The 23,844-nt window shown below is 39.5% G+C and overlaps 1 protein-coding gene across 2 annotated transcripts in view; it reads right to left on the bottom strand.

The window, feature by feature from the left end:
• The window catches only part of ncapg2 (non-SMC condensin II complex, subunit G2), a 102,988-nt gene that overhangs the window by 14,770 nt on the left and 64,374 nt on the right, over positions 1–23,844 (bottom strand). For both annotated transcript variants that reach the window (XM_043690695.2, XM_043690696.2), the window contains exons 18-23: positions 22,391–22,541; positions 15,673–15,846; positions 9,982–10,098; positions 7,987–8,133; positions 5,080–5,179; positions 2,984–3,174 (exon numbers count right to left, since the gene is read on the bottom strand). In XM_043690695.2, the coding sequence (XP_043546630.2) occupies positions 2,984–3,174; positions 5,080–5,179; positions 7,987–8,133; positions 9,982–10,098; positions 15,673–15,846; positions 22,391–22,541 (880 nt within the window). The remainder of the gene's footprint in view (positions 1–2,983; positions 3,175–5,079; positions 5,180–7,986; positions 8,134–9,981; positions 10,099–15,672; positions 15,847–22,390; positions 22,542–23,844) is intronic.

Raw genomic sequence — 23,844 nt, 5'->3', positions numbered from 1 at the left:
GTTGTTTGAAAAAGTAACGAAGAGGATTGATGAGGGCAGAGTGGTGGACATGATCTATATGGACTTCAGTAAGACATTTGACAAGATTCCCCATGGGAGATTGGTTAGCAAGGTTCAATCTCATGAAATACAGGGAGATCTAGCCATTTGGATACAGAACTCTCAAAAGTAGAAGACAGAGGGTGGTGGCGGAGGGTTGTTTTTCAGACTGAAGGATTATGACCAGTGGGGTACCACAAGGATCGGTGCTGGGTCCATTATTTGTCGTCATTTATATAAATGACTTGGATATGAACATAGGAGGTATAGTTATTAAGTTTGCAGAGGAGACCAAAATTGGAGGTGTAGTGGATAGCAAAGAAGGTTACCTCAGATTACAACGGGATCTTTATCAGATGGGCCAGTGGGCTGAGAAGTGGGAGATGGAGTTTAATTCAGATAAATGCAAGGTGCAGCATTTTGGGAAAGCAAATCTTAGCAGGATTTATACACTTAATGTAAGGTCCTAGAGAGTGTTGCTGAACAAAGAGACCTTGGAGTGCAGGTTCAGAGCTCCTTGAAAGTAGAGTCGCAGGTACACAGGATAGTGAAGAAGGCGTTTGGTATGCTTTCCTTTATTGGTCAGAGCATTGAGTATAGGAGTTGGGAGGTCATGTTGCAGTTGTACAGGACATTGATTAGGCCACTGTTGGAAAATTGCGTGCAATTCTGGTCTCCTTCCTATTGGAAGGATGTTGTGAAACTTGAAAGGGTTCAGAAAAGACTTACAAGGATGTTGCCAAGGTTGGAGGATTTGAGCTATAGGGAGAGGCTGAACAGGCTGGGGCTGTTTTCCCTGGACTGTTGGAGGCTGAGCGGTGACCTTACAGAGGTTTATAAATTTATGAGGGGCATGGATAGGGTAAATAGACAAAGTCTTTTCACTGAGGTGGAGGAATCCAGAACTAGAGGGTGTAGGTTTAGGGTGAGAGAGGAAAGATATAAAAAGAGGCCGAAGGAGTAACGTTTTCACGCAGAGGAAGCTGGCAGAGGAAGTGGTGGCGGTTGTACAATTGCAACATTTAAAAGGCATCTGGATGGGTTTTAGAGGAAGGAATAGGAAGGATTTAGAGGGATATGGGCCAAGTGCTGGCAAATGAGACAAGATGAGGTTGGAGTATCTGGTCATCATTGACGAGTTGGACCGAAGGATCTGTTTCCATGCTGTACATCTCTATGACTCTAAGTACATCCAAAAAGTTGCTATGGCATGAGTTTGGCCCAATGACAGTGAAGAAACACTGATAAAGTTTAATGTCAGGATGGTGTGCCATTTGGAGGTTTATTCTTGTTCCTTCCAGATGGTAAAGATCTTGAGTTTAGGAAGTGCTATCAAAGTATCGATGTTACACACTGCTGCACTGCATGTCAATGGAGGAAGGATTGAATATTTATAAAAGGCGATAAGGGATGCCAACTAATATTGGATGCTAGCAAGTTTATTGGAACTGCCCTTATCTACACTCCTAACTTGCACATTGTAAATTGCAGGAGAAAGTGGGGACTGCAGATGCTGGAGATCAGAATCAAGAGTGTGGTGCTGGAAAAGCACAGGAGGTCAGGCAGCATCCAAGGAGCAAGAGAATTGATGTTTCCTGATGGAGGGCTTATGCCCAAAACATCGATTCTCCTGCTCCTCGGATGCTGCCTGACCTGCTGTGATTTTCCAGCACCATGCTCTCAGTATTGTAAATTGCAGCCAGGCTTTGAGTTGTGCTCAAACTATGAGGAATCAGGAGGGGAGTTAGTTGCAAAAAGATGATCAGCCGCTGACCTGTATTAAATGCCACACTACTTGTATGGCTGCTGCAGTTCAGTTACTGGTCAATTATACCAACCAAAGTACAAAGGATAGTGAAGTAAGGAATAGTACTGCGTTTGAATGTTAAAGGAGATGGCTAGAAGGAAGTGACATTGCCTGCCACATCTACAGAATAAACATATTTGCCACTTATGAGCCCATCCAGAATGGCGCCTATTTCTTGCTGCGTACAGGCATGGTCAGTTTCAGTATCCAAAGACTTGCAACACCAAACATTGAAACCATCAGCAAGCCTCCTCATCTCTGACCTTATTTTGGTAAGTGAGACAGATGAAGCAACTGAAGATAGTTGGGTGCAGAATGCTCCCATAGATACCCCTATAACAACGTCAGGGACTGAGATAAATGACATCCAAAAAACACAATTAAGTTTGGTTGGAGTCTTATCTGGCACAAACAAAGAACTTTACTCCTATTTCCTTGACTTAAATTTGGCTTGGGCTTCTTGATGCCGCTTGATCAAATGTGCCTGGATGATATGGGCAGTTACTGTCACCTTACTCTGGAATTTAGCTCTTTTTCCATGGATGTACCAAGGTAGCACTCAAGAGTAGAGCAGAGTGACCCTGCCAGAACCCATTTGAGCAGCAGTGAACAGTTTATTGTTGAGTAGGAGTTGCTTATAGCACCTTTAATGACACCTGCTATCACCTTATTGCAGATTCAGAGCAGAGCTAATGAGCATCAACTGGGCAGCCTGAATGCTGTCTACATCTTGCTGCATACAGGCATGGATAGTTTCAGTATCCAAGCACTTGCAATATGGAAAATCGCGACCATCAGCATGCCTCCTAATTTCTGACCTCCTTTCAGAAGGAAGATCAGCTGAAGGGTGTATCCAACTGAACAAGTCACTCCCAACTTTACTCTCAGAAACATGCATTTGCAATGAGTAGGTTTGTGAGGATAAATGAGAGTGGGCTTTACAATGGGTAAACCATAAGCATACTTTATAAAAATAGCAAGATTTTATCTTGCTGCAATTTTTCTCAGACTTGGAATTTAGTTCACTCGAGACATTTACGAATTTTTTTTATTTTGACCACCATATAGTTAAACTAAGTACTGAAGACTTGCATTCAATTTTAACGGATTATATAAACAAACAGTTTGAAGTTGTACCTGCAGAGTTTCTTCCTGGCTTTTCCTGGAACAACGAGCCAGAATTTCCAAAATTTTGTGAAATACTTTCTGGATAATGTCAAGTATTTTATTAGTTTTCTCACTACTGGTGTAGATGTTCTGAGATAGGCAGTTCACTGCAATTTCTTTCAGAATGGATATCAGTAATGGTAAACTGAAGACTCCTTTCTCTGAATGATGAACAGAAAGTAAGAAAAGCCAAATTATTCAAAACAGATTTTATAATAGAACTGTGATGCAGCAAAGTACCTCAATCTATGGTCAGCTAGAGGAAGTGGTGTGGATATTAATACACAAAAATCCCCATAGTCATTATGTAAAGCAACTAAATAAGTTAAGTACAATAAGAGCACAATACGTTGGCCAATTATATGGTCAGTTTTGACCTTAAAGGAACACTATAATTTTTTAAATAATTCATGAACAAATTGAATTTTAAATAATTCATGAACATAGTATGCATTCAAAGTAGAATATAGAAAATCCTGTCACTTAAGATATTACGATCCAAGATCAGAAAATTTAAACACAGATTGAATAATAAAAACATAATGTAATGCTAAATATTTAAAAGTGTCATATATGTTTCCTTTAGATCCCATTAACCACTCAGGAATACAGGAAATAAGACCAGGAATAGGTCATATGGCTAGAGGCCAATCCATCGCTTAATGAGTTCAAAGTTGAATCTTGACTTGAACTTTATTTTCCACCTCATCCTCATTTCTCTGGATGTTCTTTGATGTCAAAAATGTATGGATATCAGCCTCAAATCTACACGACAGTTAAGCATCCTTTTTCAGAGAGTAGAGAAAACCAAAAAGTTGCATCCCTCAATGAAATAAATTTCTTATGTTAGTCCAAAGTGGCTACTCCTTTTCCTATTAACCTTACTTTAATTCTCTCCAGCTATGAGAAACAGCCACTTAGCCTCTTAACCACATCAAGCCCTTAGAATCTTGTATCTTTCAAAGAGATCACCTCTCATTCTTCTCAACTCCAGAGAATATTGGTCCATTCTACTGAATCACTCCTCAAAAGGCAACTTCCTCATCTTAGTAATCAAATCCAGTACACCGTCCTCTTTAAAAGAGGAATATATCCTCCTTGAGTACTTGGGCAAAAACCCCACAGTCCTGCTGATGTGATCTCAACAAAATCTTGAACAATTGTAGGAAGACTTGCTTACTTTTACACCTCAGCCCCCTTTTGTGATTTGAATAGAAAATAAATTGTACAGAATAATACAGGCAGCCGATTCACTACTATCACCACCCAAGGCCAATTTCACTTCCATAGTTTTAGTCAGAAAAATAAACCAGTAAACAGAGCTGGGAAGATCATCTGAGATGGAAGTGTGAATTTTCAAAGGATGGTATCACAAATGCTTTTCCTTCACATTAGAGGTTTCTATTCAAAAGTAACAAGCTCCACAAATGCAATTAGTAATGTATTTTCTGATGAGGTGATAGTGGCATAGTGATAATACCAAACTGGACTAGTACCATTCTGGGGACCAAGTTTCAAATCCCACTATGATAGCTGGTGAAACTTGAGTAATAAAATGTGGAATGATAAACTCGTGTTGGTAATAATAAACTAATAGTTTGTCGTCATGTAAAAATAACATTTGGTTCATCACCTGGTCTGGTCTGGTCTTCATATGACTCCAGACCCACAGCAATACAATGGATTCTGAACAGGCCTCTAGAATTGGCTAGCAAGAAACTAAGTTCAAGCAAAATTAAAGATGGGCAATCATTGCTGACTTTATTAGTGACACCCATTAAACAACAAAGAACAAAGCTAGCTAATTCCAAGGGAATCTTCCATTTTCATATCTACAAACACAATTATAACACAAGGAAAGAAAGAGCTGATCAGTATTAGACTTTGTACGGTGCATGTTGACAGAATGCATAGGTCATTTCAATGGAGCGGGTCGAGAATTCCTAATTCTCTCCATTAATCCACTTGTAATTCACTCACATGAAGATCAACTAATTAATGACATAAGTGTGACAAAAGGAAATTGCACAAATGACACAAGACACAATATATGATAAGCAGATTACCTGACTGCATTACAGCAAGGCCAAAGCCAAGTACCTGAGCTTGGAATTCCATATCAGATGCACCAACCATAACAATATCCTTACAAACTGTGAGATATACCTATACAAAGAAAATGTAACCTTAAGTTTATACTGGAATTTACAAATACCAAGAAATAAGAAAATTCACACCTTAAGATCCGTTAGGCAGCAAGCTTAAATTAAGGTACCTAAGTTTTTCTTAAGATATCTGAGTGAAAGGATCAAGATCTGAAATTCCAAAGTCTAAAAAATGCAAGAGAACAACATGTTCCCAATGCAAGAAACACTTAATGTGCTGAAATCTTTCTGCACATTCACAGGTGCGCTTGCATGCATTTGCAATGAAGATTGGAAGAAGAAAGGATACTTGACAGGCATTTTGGATGTCAGACTGTAGCTAAAGCTTAAGATGCATACTGTGGGAAGTTAATAGATGGTCAAACATATATTGTTTCTTGTTCTGAAATTTGATGGAGCTGCAGTTCAGATGCCAGCATTTTTATCCTTGAAGGCCACCCTTGTTAATAGTAAACAGGCACTGCAACAGACTTTTCTTTATGAATTTTGTCAAGAATGACCAGTTATTCCCATTAATTAGATTATTTAAAATAAATAGAAGGTACGATATCAAACAGAAGATGAGGCAAGTTGTTTGACAAATGTTGTTTTGCTGCTGTATGCAAGTTTCAGTTAACATTCCAACCTTATGCATTACAGCACTGTCTCCACCTTGTGGTCGTATTGACAACAAACAGCCAAAAGTGCCTGAAGAATCTAAAGCAAGGTGTTGATATTGATAGCTCATTCTTTTGAAAGAAGGACCAAAGGGAATATTAGCTACTAAGATACAACACACTTTTAAATTTGAAATGAAGGGGAGAAGCCATCTGCCTAAGTGCTTAATAAAATATTTTCAGCAACTTACACCAATTCTGAAACCTAGATAGGATTGAATCCCTACAGTGTGGAATCAAGCCATTCAGCCCATCGAGTCCACACCAACCCTCCAAAGAGCATCCCATCCACACCTACCCTATCCTTGTAACCCTACATTTCGCATGGCTAATTAGCTTGCGCAGGAAGAAGGGCTTATGCTCGAAACATCGATTCTCCTGTTCCCTGGATGCTGCCTGACCTGCTGCGCTTTTCCAGCAACACATTTTCAGCTAATTAGCTTGCACATCCCTGGATATTATGGGCAATTTAGCATAGCAAATCCACTAACCTGCACATCTTTGGTTTGTGGGAGGATACTTGAGCATCCAGAGGAGACACACGCAAACACAGGAGAATATACAAATACCACCCAGACAGTCACCAGAGGCTGGAATCCAATCTGGTCCCTGGCGCTATGAAGCAGCAGTGCTAACCACTGTGCCACCCCTTCATTAATACATCAGAACGGGGTTAGGCCATTCAGCTACTCGAGCCTGTTCTGCCATTCAGTTAGCTCATAGCTATCTTGTCCTAAATCCTTTGACCCTTCGTACCTCTGATTAATAAAATCCTATCAATCTCAGGTTTAAAATTAACAATCAATCTAGCATTCACTGCTGTTTGTGAAAGTGTTCCAAATATCTACCTCCCTTTTTGTCTTAAAGTGCTCCCTAAAGTCTCTCCTGAACAGTCTGGTCCTAATTCTCAGGCTGTGTCCACCTCTGGTGGCCCTATTATTGGAAAGATTTTATTAAGCTGGAGAAAGTTCAGAAGAGATTCACCAGGATGTTGCCAGAAGGTTTGAGTTATACGGAGTGGCTGGATAGGCTGGGACTTTTTTCAATGGAGCGTAGGAGCTTGAGAGGTGGCCTTATAAAAGTTTAAGATATTGAGGGGTACAAATAGAGTTGATAGCAGTTGTCTTTTCCCCTGAATGGGGAATTTCAAGATTAGGGGACACATTGTTAAGATGAGAGGAGCAAGATTTTAAAAAGACAAGAGCCAATTTTTTTGTTACACACTGAGTGGTTTGCAAATCAACTTCCTGAGGAAATGATGGACATGGGTACAATTACAATGTGTAAAAGACATTTAGATGGATACATGAATCGGAAAGGTTTGCAGGGATATGGGCCAGGAGCAGATGGATGGGACTAGTTTAGTTTGGGATCATGTTCAGCATGGACTGGTTGGACATAAGGGTCTGTTTCTATGCTGTCTGACTCTATGACTATGGCTATAATACCCAGAGTTCTACAATACCCAACCAGTGGAAATAGTTTATTTTTATCTACCCCGTCTTTTCCTGTTAACATTGTGAAGATTCGATCAGATGATCCCTTAAACTTCTAAATTCCAGAGAAAATAAGCCTAATTTCTTTAACCTCTCCTCATAACCTAAGCCCTCAAATCCAGTTATCATTCTTGTAAACCTACAACATATTCTCTCCAAGGCCAAAATATCCTGCCTAAGGTACAGAGCAGAGATCTATTCACAATATTTTGGGGAGGTGTCTGTCCAGGGTCCTGTATAACTGCAACGTAACTTCTGCATCTTTATTCCCCAGTCAGTACAGAAAAAAAACCGAAAGTTTTGAAAAAAATTCCCAGCATTGCATTTTTTGGTAATTATGTGAAATGAGAACATCAGTCCCCTTTCAAAAGGGTCACATTTCCAACTGTTCAGAATAGCAGCACAAAAATATAGTCCTCGCACATAAACCACCAACACTTCTTTAGTTCATTCCCCAAAACCACCACTACCAAGATACTTGTTAAGTTACCATCTTTTTCTCTCGTCTGAAGGGATTCTTAATGAAAATGGGATAGAACACAAACTACCATTGCAAGCTTCCCAAAATAATGCATCACAAAAAAATAGATGTTACCACATTTATAATTACAACTGGTGAACATTAACATTTGAACACACTTAATCCCATTACTTACATCAACTATTTGTCTTGCAGTCTCACTTTGATGCTCTGAAACCTCTATCTCCCTTCCTGGAAGGTGCAGAAATTGCAACACAACTTCATCTATCCAGCCTGCATTACGTTCGAGATCCAAAAGATAAGTTCTACCATCTGCACAGAACTGAAAATAACAAGCAGAAAACAAAGCAATACTTAATAGTAAGTAGTTTATTATAAGGGTGTTAACAGAAAAATGTTTAAAAACAGACAAGATATTCGTTTTAATTAGCTTCTGAAATTACAACTCAAAATACTTTTCTTGAAAATGCAAAAGAATATTGGATAAACACAAACATATGGGACGTAACTTTCACAGAAACATGAGTTTTTTTTAAGAAACTGATTGTACGTGCCAAAAGGTAAATCAAAACAAAAGTGCTGTGTATCTGTTAGGTTTGGATCAGGAGGAAAAGTGCTAAAAGGTAATACTGGGATGCTGAGAGCATCCAGATAGGCATTGAGTGAATGCTATGACAGCAAGTGAGCAGACCAAAGATACAGCCTGGTTCAATCTGTGAACTAGGTGCTTATACTTTTATGCAAAGTCTTCTTGGAGCAGCAATGTAATGATAGTTGCCAGTGTGCCCCAAAATACAACATGACAGTACAGACGTGTACTGAAAATGGATTAGAGATGTGCCATTATAGTGCAGAGGCTAATATGCTGGTCGTCAGCATCCACTGACAGGGTGTGCATGCATCCAATGCCCTGAAGTCTACTTCTCAGACAACAGTGGCACACTCTCAAGATGCATGTTGAATGAACTTCCTGAGGAAATGTGCATGTGGGTACAATTATAACATTTAAAAGACATTTGGATAAGTACACGAATAGGAAAGATTTGAACAGATATGGGCCAGGAGCAGATGGGTGGGACCAGTTTAAGTTTGGAATTTTGGTTAGCATGGACTGGTTGGACCAAAGGGTCTGTTTCCATGCTGTATAACCCCATGAAGTCCCAAAGAAGCAAATGGTGAGCAGAGCTGCTCGGTATTCGCTCTGACCTTCACATTAGGAATCTGTGCCACCTAGTTTCCAACTGGCAAGTGGTAGAATTAGAACCTGCATATTAATCAGGTGAGATTAGGAAGCAATCAGCAATAATCACAATTAATAGATTTCTCATCATTAACTAGCAAGAATCTTGTCTTGCATGTCTAGTACTGTTTGAAATTGAAAATTGTTTCCATCATCAAGGAAGGCCTCATTGACTGCTTCGCGCTATTGCCCATGTTGTTCAAGGCCCGGAAAGACTTTGTTGTGTTTGAATCAATGGATTGAACAACAATAACAATGTAAAACCAAAATGGTGACTGGTTACCCATCTGTGAAAACCAGGTTAACAAATATTCTATTTAGATTTCTGCAAACTAACAAAAAAATGAAGCTCTTAATTGCATTTCTAGAACGAAGTAATTAAAACAACTTTTAATATCTATGTAAAACTAATATCTTACAGAATTAATTCAATATGGCAAGCATAGCGAAAGAAAAAGATAAGATTAACTTCTATATGGGCTTATCTTAATCTCCAAAAGTAAGAACAAACTAGCACATTTGCCATCAAAATAGAGAATGATGCCTGCAAATAAAAAGATTATCTCAGTATATATGTGACTTCTGAGGAATTCAGTAGTGATGTCACACACTGAACATCTTTCAGAATTTGATACAAATGATTTACTCCTAAATTAGTAAAAGCAAAATATTGCAGATGCTGGAAATCTGAAACAAACAATTGCTGGAGAAGCTCAGGAGGACTGGCAGCATCTGTGGAGAGAGAAACAGAGTTTTAATATATAATCCCGTATGAGGTTCTCAGAGCCGTATTGTTCTGAAGAAGTCACACCTGACTCAACTCAACTCGGTTTTGTTCTCTGCAGGTGCTGCACACCTGCTGGGCTTCTCCAGCATTCAATGTCTGTTACTTCAAACTTAATTTTAATTTAAATATTACCACTTACATACCTTGTTCTGAAAATGAATAGTCAGTCGACAATATAAGCTGAAAGCCTTCAGAGCTGTATTCACGCCTATGTCATGAAGCATCAGTTCTGAAGTGTTCAAGAAGGAAGTTAAGAGTTCCTAGAACACAAATCAACTCAGATTACACTGAAGAATTAAACAACTAAGCAATTTCTACTTAAAAGATACAACTGAGAATGTAAATAAATTTATTATAATCACATTGTTTTATTAAATAATTTGTAAATTGAACTTATACATATTAGTATTAAGAAACAAATCTAATAGTTATACAGCATTGTCATTACTCAGATCAGTTCCATGAAAAATCTGCTGTGCTTTATTCTGGATGCTATCCATGTCAGCAACTAAAGAAATCTGCATTTAAATGTGATGGCACCTTTGTAGAGTTCATCCAATTTATGGTAGCATTCTCATTAATATTCTGCCTATCTTTCCTTAAATTTTAATTCTGCCAATGTCTGCCTCTCCACAATACTAAAACAGTCATAATGAAAGACAGAAATGACAGCTCCTGTGACTATGATCCATTGTCTCTCTTTATCTTCCCTGCCGTCACTAGCCTCTTGCATGCATTACATTCATTGTTCTATGCAGTGACATTTTCTCACTAGATTCCCCTATCTGATCATAGCAAGAGCATCTGTATCTTCTCTTCCTATTCCAGCATCATTACTTCCAAAGTTCTGAAATGAAGTACCTGTGATGTCCGTACCCTACTCAACTGCAACCCTGTGACACCATCTGCAGACACGGGATCAGATTTCACATAAACATTAACAAAATGGATTTATCAATCAATGGCCTATCTGCAATTAACATTGTAGTCAGTTTTCTTATCCAATGTCTAGTTGTCGATGAGCCCAAAACTCCTACAGTTGAACATTAAGATTCTAGAAATCATTGCCTTAAGTCACGACCACACGTTCTGCTCTGTGCTACGGATTTCATACCTCATTCAGACGGTTGGGCTGGAGTGCATTAGGACTGTTTGCAATCTTGTCATTTATTCAATTCCAAACTGAGCTTCTAATCTTATGTTCAATTCATCATTAAAAAAAAATATCCATCTGCATAATATCCCTGTTGTAGCTGTGCTCCTACCTCAGCCCATCTGTTACTCAAACCTCAATTTTTTTTAAAAATCTACACACATTTAGACATTCTCCTCCATGCCCAATCATCTTCGCTCTAAGCTCCATCCAAAATTCTGGATTAGAGTGGTGCCAGAAAAGCACAGCAGTTCAGGCAGCATCTGAGGAGCACTCTGCTTGTATTCCTGATGAAGGGCTTTTGCCCGAAACGTCGATTTTCCTGCTCCTCGGATGCTGCCTGAACTGCTGTGCTTTTCCGGCACCACTCTAATCCAGAATCTGGTTACCAGCATCTGCAGTCATTGCTTTTACCTAAGGTCCATCCAAAACTCTACTACTCTTATTCTATTCGAGACTGACCAGCACAACTATCATGTTAATATTTGCTCATCCCTCTGGCTCAGTCCTCAATGTCTCAAAAGTAAAATTCTCACCATCTTATGGCTCATTACTTCCATAAAGAACAGCACCACATCTACAATGGTTCTGACCATCCATGATGCTTTTAACATTCAGGTGTTTTGACACATTCCTTCCTTTGAACACCACCACCACCCTTTAAAAGCATCCAATTGACAGAAATACTTTTGGCCATCCAACCTAATTTCACATAGATCTGTCTCTAAGCCACCTTAAAAGGCCTTCCATTCAACATTTCTTTTCATCACAAATTAAGGTAATTTCTTCCAGCCCTAATCTTTTCCTTTACACCGATTTGTATCAGTTACATCTGTGATGAGCCTTAAGAGTTTTCATGTGAAAAATATACTGAATAAATGCAAGTGTTACTATTCTTTTGCTTAACAAAGTTACTAACTTTTAACGTTGTGTGTCATCAGGAATTTAAGATTTTAGGGAATACTTGCATGGTCAGAACCATTGTAGCTCGGATTGTGGTTGAATTTGTTGGTTGATTTACTTGCAAACATTTTGTCCCCCTCCAGGGTGACATCTTCAGCGCTGTGTTTGTGATCTGCCCCCCATTCATCCGGTTCTGTCTGTTGTGTCGGGTGGCTCTACTTCCGGTTGTGTATTATAGTGGTCTGTGGATGGGATCTATTTCAACGTGTGTTTATGGAACCAGTGGATGAAAACCACGCCTCCAGGAATTTCCGAGCTCGACTTTGTTTAGCCTATCCCAGTATCGTAACATTGTCCCAGTTGAATTGGTGATCCTCGATGTCAGTGTGTATTGACAGGAGAGGGGACTGGTCGTGTCTTTTCGTTTTGTTGTGAGCTGATGCTCATGTATACTAGTGGCGAGTTTCCCACCCATTTGTCCAATGTAAATGTTTCTCGCATTTACTACATGGTATTTTATACATCACATTTGTCCTGCATGTTGTGGGTATGTGGTCTTTTGTCCTGGATAGAAGCTGACGAAGTGTGGCTGTGGGTTTGTGTGCTGTCATCATTCCTGAGAGGACGTAGAAGTCTCATTGCTAATTCTGAGAAGTTTCTAACATAGGGTAGGGTGGTCAGTGTGTTGGGGGAGCAGTGTCTTCTTCGTGTTGTTTGCATGCCAGGCATCGGCAGATGAAGCGGATAGGATATCCATTATTGGCAAATACTTTGTATGGGTGTTCCTTTTCTTTTTTGTGAAGTTCTGGGATGTTGCAAAGTGCAATGGCTCATTTAAACAGCATCTTGACACAACTGTTTGTGGAAGCTGGGGTGGTTACTGTTGTAACTGAGGATCTGATCTGTAATGTGTAGCTTTTCTGTACACTCTGGTAAGGACGTCACCATTGTTTGTTCATTCATTCATTCGTTCAACCAGTACATAAAAGAACAGGAATTGGTTATTGTTCTCTCTTCTGGTGAACTTGATCGCGGTGAATATGCTGTTAATAGAGTGGCGTGTACTTTCCAATTTGGACCATTTATCGATAACAAATGTATTGTCCACGTATCTGATCCATTGTTTCGGCTGGATCTGGGGCAGGGCTGTGCTTCCTGGTCTTTCCATTACCATTTCAGCAATGAGTCCAGTGATGGGTGAACTCATGTGTGTCCCATTAATGACCAGGTATATAAATAAATAAAGACAAAGTGTAGGGTCAGGCATAGGTCCAGTAGTTTCAGAATATTGTCTTTGCAGATAGTTTCGTGTCAGTCTGCATTGTCAGTTTGTTTAGAAATGCAGCCAGTGTTTCCTTTGCTAGTGTTATATTGTGGAGGTGCCGGTGTTGGAATGGGGTGGACAAAGTTAAAAATAACAACACCAGGTTATAGTCCAAATAAACCTGTTGGACTATCAGATGTTGTGTGATTTTTAACTTAGTGTTTTATTGATAGAAGTGAAGTGCTGTAATGTCAAATGAGACCATCATTTCATCTTCATCGATTTTTGCATCTGTAATGTTGAGGAATTCCAGTGTTGAATGGATTGAGTGTGTAGAGCCAACGATACAAAAGCATCTAAACTGCTTGCAGATACTGACACCTACCAACAGAGGGAGCCAGACCCCACACCAGAATTAACAATCCAGATTACTTACACTTTAAAGAAACTAGAAATAAGAATGGACATCCAGAAAATGAAGGCCGAAATCAACAGCTCCCTGTTTTTACAGAGTTCCCAAATTGCACAAACCAGACAATCCCCCATAGACCTATACTCTCCCTACCAGGTACATTGTCAAAGAATGTGGTGTTGGACAAGCACAGGTGGTCAGGCAGCATCCAAGGAGCAGGAGAATCGACGTTTCGACTCTAAGCCCTTCATCAGGAATCCTGATGAAAGGATTGAGTATAAGCCTTTCACCAGGATACCAGATGAAGGGTTTAACTTGAAACATCAATTCTCCTGCTCCTCGGTTGCTGCCTGACCTGTGCTTGCCCAGCATCACACTCTTCGAATATGATCTCTAACATCTGCAGTTCTCACTTTCCCCACACTGACATACAGACTAGCCAAGGAGCTACACTGCAGATTGAAATATCTCATTGCAGACTCAACACACTTAATCCATTCAGCACAGGAATATCTCAACAACATCACAGATACAAAAATCGAAGATGAAATGATGGTTTCATTTGACGTTACAGCACTGTTCACCTCCATCAATATATCTGACAAACATTGGCTGCACTTCTAAACAAATGGACAATGCAGACTGGCAATGAAACTATCAGCAAAGATAATATTCTGAAACTACTGGATCTATGCCTGAGCACACACCTTGTTTTTAATAACCAGGTATATAAATAAATAATGGGACAAGCACGGGTTCACCCATCACTGGGCTCATTGCTGAAGCAGTAATGGAAAGACCAGAAAGCTCAGCCCTCCCACAGATCCAGCCCAAACAATGGATCAGATCCATGGATGATACTTTTGTTATCGTTAAAACGGTCCAAGTTGGAAAGTACACACCACGTTCACTGGCATCAAGTTCACCAGAGAAGAGAACAATAACGAACGAACGAAGAAATGAATGAACAAATGAACGAACAGTGAATTCCTTTCCAAAGTGTACAGAAAAGCTACACATTACAGATCAGATCCTCAGTTACAACAGTAACCACCCCAGCTTCCACCAAGTTATGTCAAGAACCTGTTTAAATGAGCCATTACACACTGCAACGCCCCAAAACTCCACAAAAAACATGAGGAACACCCATACAAAGTCTTTGCCAATAATGGGTATCCTATCAGCTTCATCTGAAGATTCTGGCATATAAACAACACCAAGACGACACTGTACCCAGCACACTGACTACCCTATCCTACATTAGAAACATCTCAGAATTAACAATGAGGCTTCTACATCCTCTGGGAATAATGACAGCATACAAACCCACAGCCACACTTCACTAGCTTCTATCCAAGACAAAAACCCCATACCCACAATATGCAGGACAAATGTGATGTATAAAATACTATGCGAGAATTGCTGTAAACATTACATAGGACAAACAGGCAGGAAACCTACCACCAGAATACATGAGCATAGGCTCACAACGAAACAAAATGACCAGTCCTCCCTCCTAACAATACATACTGACAACAAGGGACACCAACTCAACCGGGACAACGTTACAATACTGGTATAGGCTGAACAAAGTCACGTTCAGGAATTCCTGGAGGCCTGGTATTCATCCACTGGTTCCATAAACAAATACATTGAAATAGACCCCACCTATAGTCCATTGCACAGTACAAAACCAGCAGTAGAACTACTCACCACAGTGGACAGAACCGTATAAATTTGGGCAGATCATAATGACAGCACTTCATCCGGAAGCTACACAGCACTGAAGATGTCACCCAGAAGGGAGATGAATCGTTTGCAAGTAAATCAACCAGCTGGCGAACTGACCAACAATGTCACCAGGAACATTTCCTTTCTCTTAAAATTTTAAAAGAGCTAGAAGATCTCATGGTACATAAATCTACATATATAATGTTAAAATTGTTTACAAAACAGACAAATTATACATACATTAGCAGCTGTTGATAAATGCTGCCACCATACATTAGAGACATAGGAATATTTCACATTAAATGGTCAAATGGTTAAATTGTATACTATAATTTATACAAGCCAAATGAAACATTTTCTTTAAAAATTACCTTGACTGCTCCCAAGGCCTTCAAAAGCTGGTTCAGCTTGTTTTGCGGTGAATTTAGGAAGCACTCCTGAGTCATGATATTAGTCAGTATATATTCTAAAAACTTTAATGCCAACTCGAATTTAGGTTCCACAGTTTCCTGGATTTTTACTGTACGCTGTCGGATATTTTTATTCTGAAAGAAAACGGGCAGGAAAGATATTTGTTCAACAAACACTTTTCAATGATCTTAAACATTCATTGCAGTTTTCAACTGAACAGAAATTTTTAACTTTTTCATGCTGTAGATACTATTGGTGTTCACATACAACTTGAAAATTAAAAAGGTGAACACTCAGACCACTAAATACATTAAAGTTATACCTTTTAACTGAAAATGATTGGGATCTCAAGTATTTAGTCTAAATCAATATCGTGGACAAAGGAATAAAGGTATTCCATGTATTGTAGCTAAATTTACTGATGACGCAAAAATATGCAAGAAAGTATGTCATGAAGAGGACAAAAAGTCAGCCTACGAGTATTGATAAAGTGAAAGGGTAACAATTTTATCAGGTGTAACAGTGTGGAAAAATTGCTCGAATCTTCTGAACAGTGACAATCACTGTCGAATCAGTGCTCCGCTCAAACATTTCCACAACATGATACTGCTCCAAGCTCAGTTTTAACAGCAAATGGGATTGCTACATCTCTCTGAGACCTCCAGCACACAGCAGATTGTGGGAGAAGATAGGACACACTCCTTTTTAAATGAATGTACAAGTGAACAAATGAGTGAATGGGTAGGGTGAGGTCATAGGTGTAGGATGTGGGATGTAAAGTGGCTGCTGAGGAAGGAATCAAGGACGAGGAACTGGGGGAAAGCCAGTGAGTGTGATTGGATGCCTGTTCTGGAACCATGCATTAGACCCTTTTTTTGTCTAACATTTCCGAGGTAACATATCAGACAATTCCCACAAACTTCAACCCTTAAGTTGAAACTTTCCAGGCAAATCCCATGTATGATCATGCATGAGGACTTCCACAGAATCCAAACATACACTTGCAAACATATCTCTGGTCTCAGATAGTCTGAAGACCGGAAGATTTGAACCAATGTGAATTTATTCTTTTTGGCAAGAAAAGTAGAAAAGTACCACATTATTTAAATGAAGAGACTTTAAAACTGCGCAATACAGAGGGATCCCCTACACTTATATGCTTCTTTTAAAATTCATTCACAGGATGTGCACATAGCTGAATAGACCAGTGTTTACTGTTCATCTTTATCTATCTTACATAGACCAAATCAGGATGGTTTGGGCAAGAACTTACAGGTGTACACATTTGTCTACTAGCCCTGTTCACTTCGATGTTTGGAGTCCCAGGTTTAGAAGTCTAAGGGGCCTTGCTGAGTTTCATTTTCTGTATTATTTTATAGAACGCAGGAGTCACTGTCAAAAATTAGCATCTGCTGTATATCCCTAACTGATCGGAGTGATTTGCTCAGCCATTTCAGAAGATAGTGATGAGTCAACCACATTGCAGATGATTTGGAATCACATATAGACCAGACCAAGCAAGGATGGCACATTTCCTTCCCTAAAAGTGAAGCAGCTGGGTTTTGGTTTTGAGAATCGAGGTTAGGTTTATGGCATTATTACAGGGACTAACCATATATTCCAGACTTTATAAATTCGATGAGCTGCTGTGGTTTTGAACTAGTGACTCCAGGGCACAATACCTGGATGAATACCTCAGTAACGTTATCATCAAACCACGGTCTCCCACAAAAAGATGACATCAAGTTGCTACAGTGCACTTTGTAGTTTGTGCACACTGCTGCCACTCCATGGTGGTGGAGGGAGTCAACATTGTTGGAACTCGAAACCTTAGCAACAAAATTTCAAGATGTATCATGCTACCAAAATCTTACGCATGTTTTGTTTAAATAATCAAAATTCCCAGATAGCCCAAAGCTCTAATTATTGTTGACTTGGAGTGCATCACATGAAAGCGAAGAAAGCAGATCCCATACAAATGTGGAAATGGGAATTGTATATATATACTCAAGGGGGAAAAAAAAATGTTGTAGGAATCTGCAGAAAGAGCAGAGAAGAGAGTAATTCACTCAAATCCTTACACATCCAAACCAAGAATCGTCTTCATCTTGAAGGACAAGGGCAGCAAATACTTGAGAACACCACCAGCCACAAGTTCCACAACTGCCCCAAAAACTCACAATCCTGACTTCCAAATATATCAACTTTCTTCGCTCTTGCTGGATCAAAATCCTAGAATTCCCTAAAAGCATTGTGGGCCAACCTATGGCAAATGGACTGCAGCAGCTTACCACCACCTTCTCAAAGGCAACTAAAGGCAGGCAATAAATGCTGGCCAAAAAAAAATTAAATTGTCAAACAGAAAACAAAGGCATAATAGTCTAAATGGTGTACTGTTCAAGATAATTCTATGAATGAATGGTCTAAATAAAGTAATTACTCAGGTGCATTAAGTGATTAGGAAAGTAAATGTTGTTTACTGCAAGGATAAAAACAAAATTAAAGACGGATGTTTTGCTATAGTTGTAGTCTTAATGCCCTCCCTGTACATGGACAGTACTGCATTCAGTTTTGGGCTACATATTTGAAAAATGATATAATTGCATTGAAAACAAAAGTAACATGATTCACTTGGTTAGTCTCAGAGATGAAGGAGTTGTCTTAAGAGTAAAGAATTGGACAGGTCAGGCCTGTAGCCTTTGGATTTCAGAAGCACGAGAGATGAATGTATTGAACCACTTAAGATCCTGAAGAGATCTGACACATTGGAAGCTTAATTTTAAAGAATGTTGCCCCTTATGAGAGAGACTAGAACTAGAGGACACTGTTTAAAAGTATTGGGTCTCCCATTTCAGGTGAAGGTGGGAAGCATTTTTTGTCTGAGAGGGTCATTAGTCTATGGATTCTCTTCCCTAGAAAGAGAGTGGAGACTGGGACATTGAATTTATTCAAGATGGATTTTTAATTGACAAAGGGAGTCAAGTCTAATGGAACAATTAGGAAAGTGGAGTTGAAGCCACAATCAGATTAGCCATGATAGCAGGTTTAAGAGGCCAAATGGCCTATCCTGCTCCAAATTCTTCAGTCAGTACAAGAACATAAGTTACAAAATTACAAGTATTCATGGTTTCTTTAGGTAAGTTAGATTACCAAGTTGAGGTATTTCTTTCATTTTTTTCAAAGTTCTATCCTCAGATTTGAGAATGGAGTACCAAAAAGAAATAGAAGAGGGGAGATTATTAACACGTCTGCCTTTTAGTAAATTCACAATATCTTACTGCTATTTGGGTAGATGATCTTCCACTATTTTTAATATTTAATGAGTCTTATTCTGAAATAAACCCAGAGTAGAGATAATATTTTTCAAGTTCACTCAAGGGATGTGGGCACTGCTGGCTAAGCCAGCATTTATTGCCCATTCCTCATTGCTCAAGAGTGGTAGTGAGCTACCTTCTTGAAGCACTGCAGCTTATTTCATGTAGGTACACACACACACAATGTCATTTGGGAGATTTCCATGATTTTGACCAAGCAACATTTAAAGAACCGCAATGGATTTCCAAGTCAGGATGCTGAATGGCTTGAATGAGAACTTGCATGAGGCGGTGTTTCTATTTATCTGCTGCCATGTCCTTCTAGATGATACAGGCTGGGAGTTTGGAAAGAGCCTTAGTAAATTTCTGCAGCGCATCTTGCATATAGTACACAATAACGCTACTGAGCATCAGTGGTGAAAGAAGTGAATATTTTTGGAAATGATGTCAGTCAAATAGACTGTTTCATCCTGGATGGTGTCAAACTTCTTGAATGTTGCTGGAGTGCATGCATCCAAATAAGTGGGAAGTGTTCCATCACACTCTTGATCATGTACCGTGTAGATGGTGGCTCTGGGGAGTCAGGAGAGGAGTTACTTTTTTAAACTTCAAAAATATACTTTATTTATGGAAATCTTTGGCACTTGTAGAGTTGATGATGCCATTCAGATGTATACTTTACACGTCTTTACATTCAGAGAATAGACTGAGTCATTGGTATTTCCGATTTTGTATGTTAACCATCCAGCCTCTTGGCCTTTAGCTGAGGCGTCAGCGAAGCCTAATTACTGAATGGGCTCCCGTTATTCTTCAGCAGAAAGACCTTACACAGTGGTCTTTCCCCACAGCACCTTGGCGGCAGCTGCCCCAAGCTTCAGCATGCTCCTCAGCACGTAGGCCTGGCCCTTGGAATGTGCCAGTCTGCAACACTCAGTCAGGGTCAACTCTTTCATCTGGAAGACCAGCAAGTTTTGGGCAGACCAAAGAGCATCTTTCACAGAGTTGATGTTTGTCTCAGTGTGTATCCCGGGGAACAGACAGTAGAGCATGGAGTCCCGCGTCATGGAGCTGCTTGGAACAAAACTCGACAAACACCACTGCATTCCTCTCCAGACTTCCTTTGCATAGGCACATTCCAGAAAGGAGAGTCAGAAGAGGACTTACATGCTGTATGACTCCAAGTTTATGACCAGTACTTATATGACTACAGCAATTCAGTTTCTGGTAACCCCATGATGTTGTTAGTCAGAGTTCAGTAGTTGTGATGCTATTGAATGTCTCAAATATCGAGTATTTGATTCCAAAGCCCTGGTGGTACATATACAATACAGGTTATTGCAACATTGTTTAATTCAGATAAATGCGAGGTGCTACATTTTGGAAGACAAATCTTAGCAGGACTTATGCACTTAATGAGAGTGTTGCTGAACAAAGAGACCTTGGAGTGTAGGTTCATAGCTCCTTGAAAGTAGAGTCGCAGGTAGATAGGACAATGAAGGAGGCGTTTGGTATGCTTTTCCTTTATTGGTCACAACATTGAGTATATGAGTTGGGAGGTCATGTTGCAGCTGTACAGGACATTGGTAAGGCCACTTTTGGAATATTGTGTGCAATTCTGGTTTCCCTCCTATCAAAAGGATGTTGTAAAACTTGAGAGGGTTCAGAAAAGATTTACAAGGATGTTGTCGGGGTTGGAGGGTTTGAGCTATAGGGAGAGGCTGAAAAGGCTGAGGCTGTTTCACCTGGAACATCAGAGGCTGATCTTATATAGGTTTATAAAATCATCAAGGGCGTGCATAGGGTAAAAAGACAAGGTCTTTTCCTTGGAATGGGAGAGTCCAGAACTAGAGGGCATAGGTTTACAGTAAAAGGGGAAAAATTTAAAAGGGACCTAAGGGGCAGCTTTTTGATGTAAAAGGTGATGCATGTATGGAATGAGCTGCCAGAGGAAGTGGTGGAGGCTGGTACATGGACAACATTTAAAAAGCATTTGGATGGGTATATGAATAAGAAGGGTTTAGAGAGATATAAGCCAAGTGCTGGCAAATGGGACTAGATTAGATTAGGATATCTGGTGGGCATGGACGAGTTGGACCGAAGGGTCTGTTTCTGTGCTGTAAATCTCTATGACTCTGACCTGAGGATGTAGCTAGGAAGCCTGCAGCAAATAACTCAGTCCCCAAAGTGAGAAGAGGCAAGTCAGAACTGACTGCCCAGAGAGTTCATTACTACTGAAGTAACAAGGGGCCGACAATTCCCTACTGAACACTATGCCACCCAGAGTGGAATACAAAAGAACAGGGTTAGAAGTCCTGCTTCAATTCAATTCCTGCGTGCTACTGGGACTAAATGTGTGTGACAGTAAGCAAGTGACTCACCACGCACCATACTGGGTTCCAGCGTCAGTGTGCTGTTAAGATCACAGTCCATGAACTATAAGCCAGTCCCCCTTATGTTGCAAGTAAAATGACTCGCTCACTTTTAGAAATCAGCTAGCTAGCAAGCCAGATAAAAGGAAACAGGATAGCAATAGGACTCTCTATTAATGTTAGAATTCAATCATGATTAAAAGGAATCAGAACAACAGAATCTCAATGCCACTGTGATTGATAACCTCAACTGCATTAGCCACAAAGTTCAACGATCAGTTCATTGTGAGCAATTCAGAGACTGCTCTATATATTTTTATTTTTCAACTTTTATCTTTTTGAACTCCCCTCTTATTTCTAACTTATGTATTTGTGTATTGCATTGTTAATTCTTCTCATTTAGTAATTAATAAGTTCACACTTGTGTTAACTCAATAAAGCCTCAAGTTAAATTGACTACTTTTGAAACACAAGCACATTTGACCCTGGGAGAAAAGCTATCTGCATGGGAAAGGATCCATTTTTAAACATTACCTTGTTGTGCAATGAAAGATGGTGGTTAAATGAAGACGGGTAACCAGTTCATTAAATGGTCATTAGATAGGCACGTGGACGAGAATGGAATAGTGTGGGTTGGATGGGCTTCCGATGTGTTCCATAAGTTGGCACACTATCGAGGGTCAAAGGGCCTGCACTGCACTGTAATGTTCTATGTTCATCTTTCCTCATTTGGGATCTGCCAATTTGGGATATCGTATCTGCAATTTCAATCAGTGTCGAGACATAACTGTATTTGATTTTGTTCTTGTTGCTAATGCATTTAGAACGGACATTACATTTGTATCAACCATCTAACATGTATTTTCCATAATTGTTTTAAATATTTCAGAAAATCAAGAACTGTCTTTTTATGATTCCACATGTTGAGAGGAACAACCTGCAACAACTTTTCTTCTATATACAAATCAATTTAAATCTTAAATAAATTTTCTAACCTTCTGGGGAAGTCGATCTGTTAGCCAGTCAGTGATCAACTCAAGCACATGTCCAACTTTCCCCCACTGACACAGACAGTCTATCAACGAGGAATATTTATTCTCATCAGCTCCTTCATCTAAATTTCTCAGCTTTGAGAGGACCCCACAACTGCAAACAATAAACAATGATTAGAAGATGAAAACAGTAAAAAAAAAAATTATTTTTCCTCTTTCTTCAAGTGGCTACAATTCTGGATAATGACTTAATTTCTACCCTTATGTCATCATAGCTTAATTTCAAGCACCACATATCCACAAACTAAAAAATAGCAACATATTTTCACCATAGTTTAGTTTTAAAAGTTTCAACAGTGTCAATAGTGAAAATGTCAACTTTTACTTTGCAATTCTGAAAATTTTGCAGGATTAAATGATAGAAAAGCTCACTTCTCAAGACTTAATTTTATTCTTTGTTAATGAGACTTCATCGCTGATAATATGAACAGATATTGTCCATTCCCAAACATTCTCGAGAAAGCGACTCCAGTGCTGTCATCACAATTGGTTCACCACCATGTAGACTGACTGAGCTGGTCAAGTCTTAAAGATCATTGCAACAAGTGGTAAGGAAACCAACAAAAGCAAGTATGTACACCCAACTTCGTCCTCACCAACCTGTGTGCTCCAGATGCATTTATCCATTACAGTAGCAGTAGAAAAAAATCACCACACAGTTCTTGTGGAAGTGAAGTCGTATCTCCACATTCAGGATAATATCTAACAGTTTATATGGCATTCATACCATGCTGAACGGGACAGATTTCAAACAGATCTAGCAGCTCCAACCTGGGTCCACAGAGTCTCATGGATGCCATTGGTAGCAGCACAACTGTATCCAACAACATTTGAAACCTGCTGATCCAGCACATCTCACTCACCATGACAAATCCAACCCAGTTAATTACTGTCCCAGTCTAGTCTCTATCATGAGTAAAAGAATGGAAAGGGCCATCAGTGTTATTGAGCAGTGTTTACTGATCAAGAACCCACTCACTGATGCTCAGTTTGATTTAATCAGGGACACTTAGCACCTGACTTCAACACAGCCTTGGTTCAAACATGGTTAAAACAGCTAAACTCAAGGGTAGGCAAGAGTCTTGACAACAAGGCCTCATTTGACAGAGGGTGATGTCTAGCTGCCTGAGCAAAATCAGAGTCAATGAGAATAGAATAAAATTCTGACAGTTGAAGTCAAATGCAGCACAAAGATGATTGTGATTCTTGGAGATTAATAATCTCTGCTGGAGTTCCTTAAGATAATTCTATGCTCAACCATCTTCAACTGCTGAAAGTCAATGGAAACGTCACTACCTGCATATTCCCCTTCAAAGCACTCACCATTTTAACCTAGAAATATATTATTGTTCTTTGCCCATATCTAGGTCAAAATCATGAAACTCCCTTCATAGAGC

The sequence above is a fragment of the Chiloscyllium plagiosum genome, unplaced genomic scaffold (genome assembly GCF_037043375.1).
Source record: "Chiloscyllium plagiosum isolate Xiang-an unplaced genomic scaffold, Cpla_swu_hap1 HiC_scaffold_5, whole genome shotgun sequence".
NCBI lineage: Eukaryota > Metazoa > Chordata > Chondrichthyes > Orectolobiformes > Hemiscylliidae > Chiloscyllium > Chiloscyllium plagiosum.
Note: the sequence above shows the minus strand (reverse complement) of the source record. Positions and strands in the feature narration are given on the sequence as shown.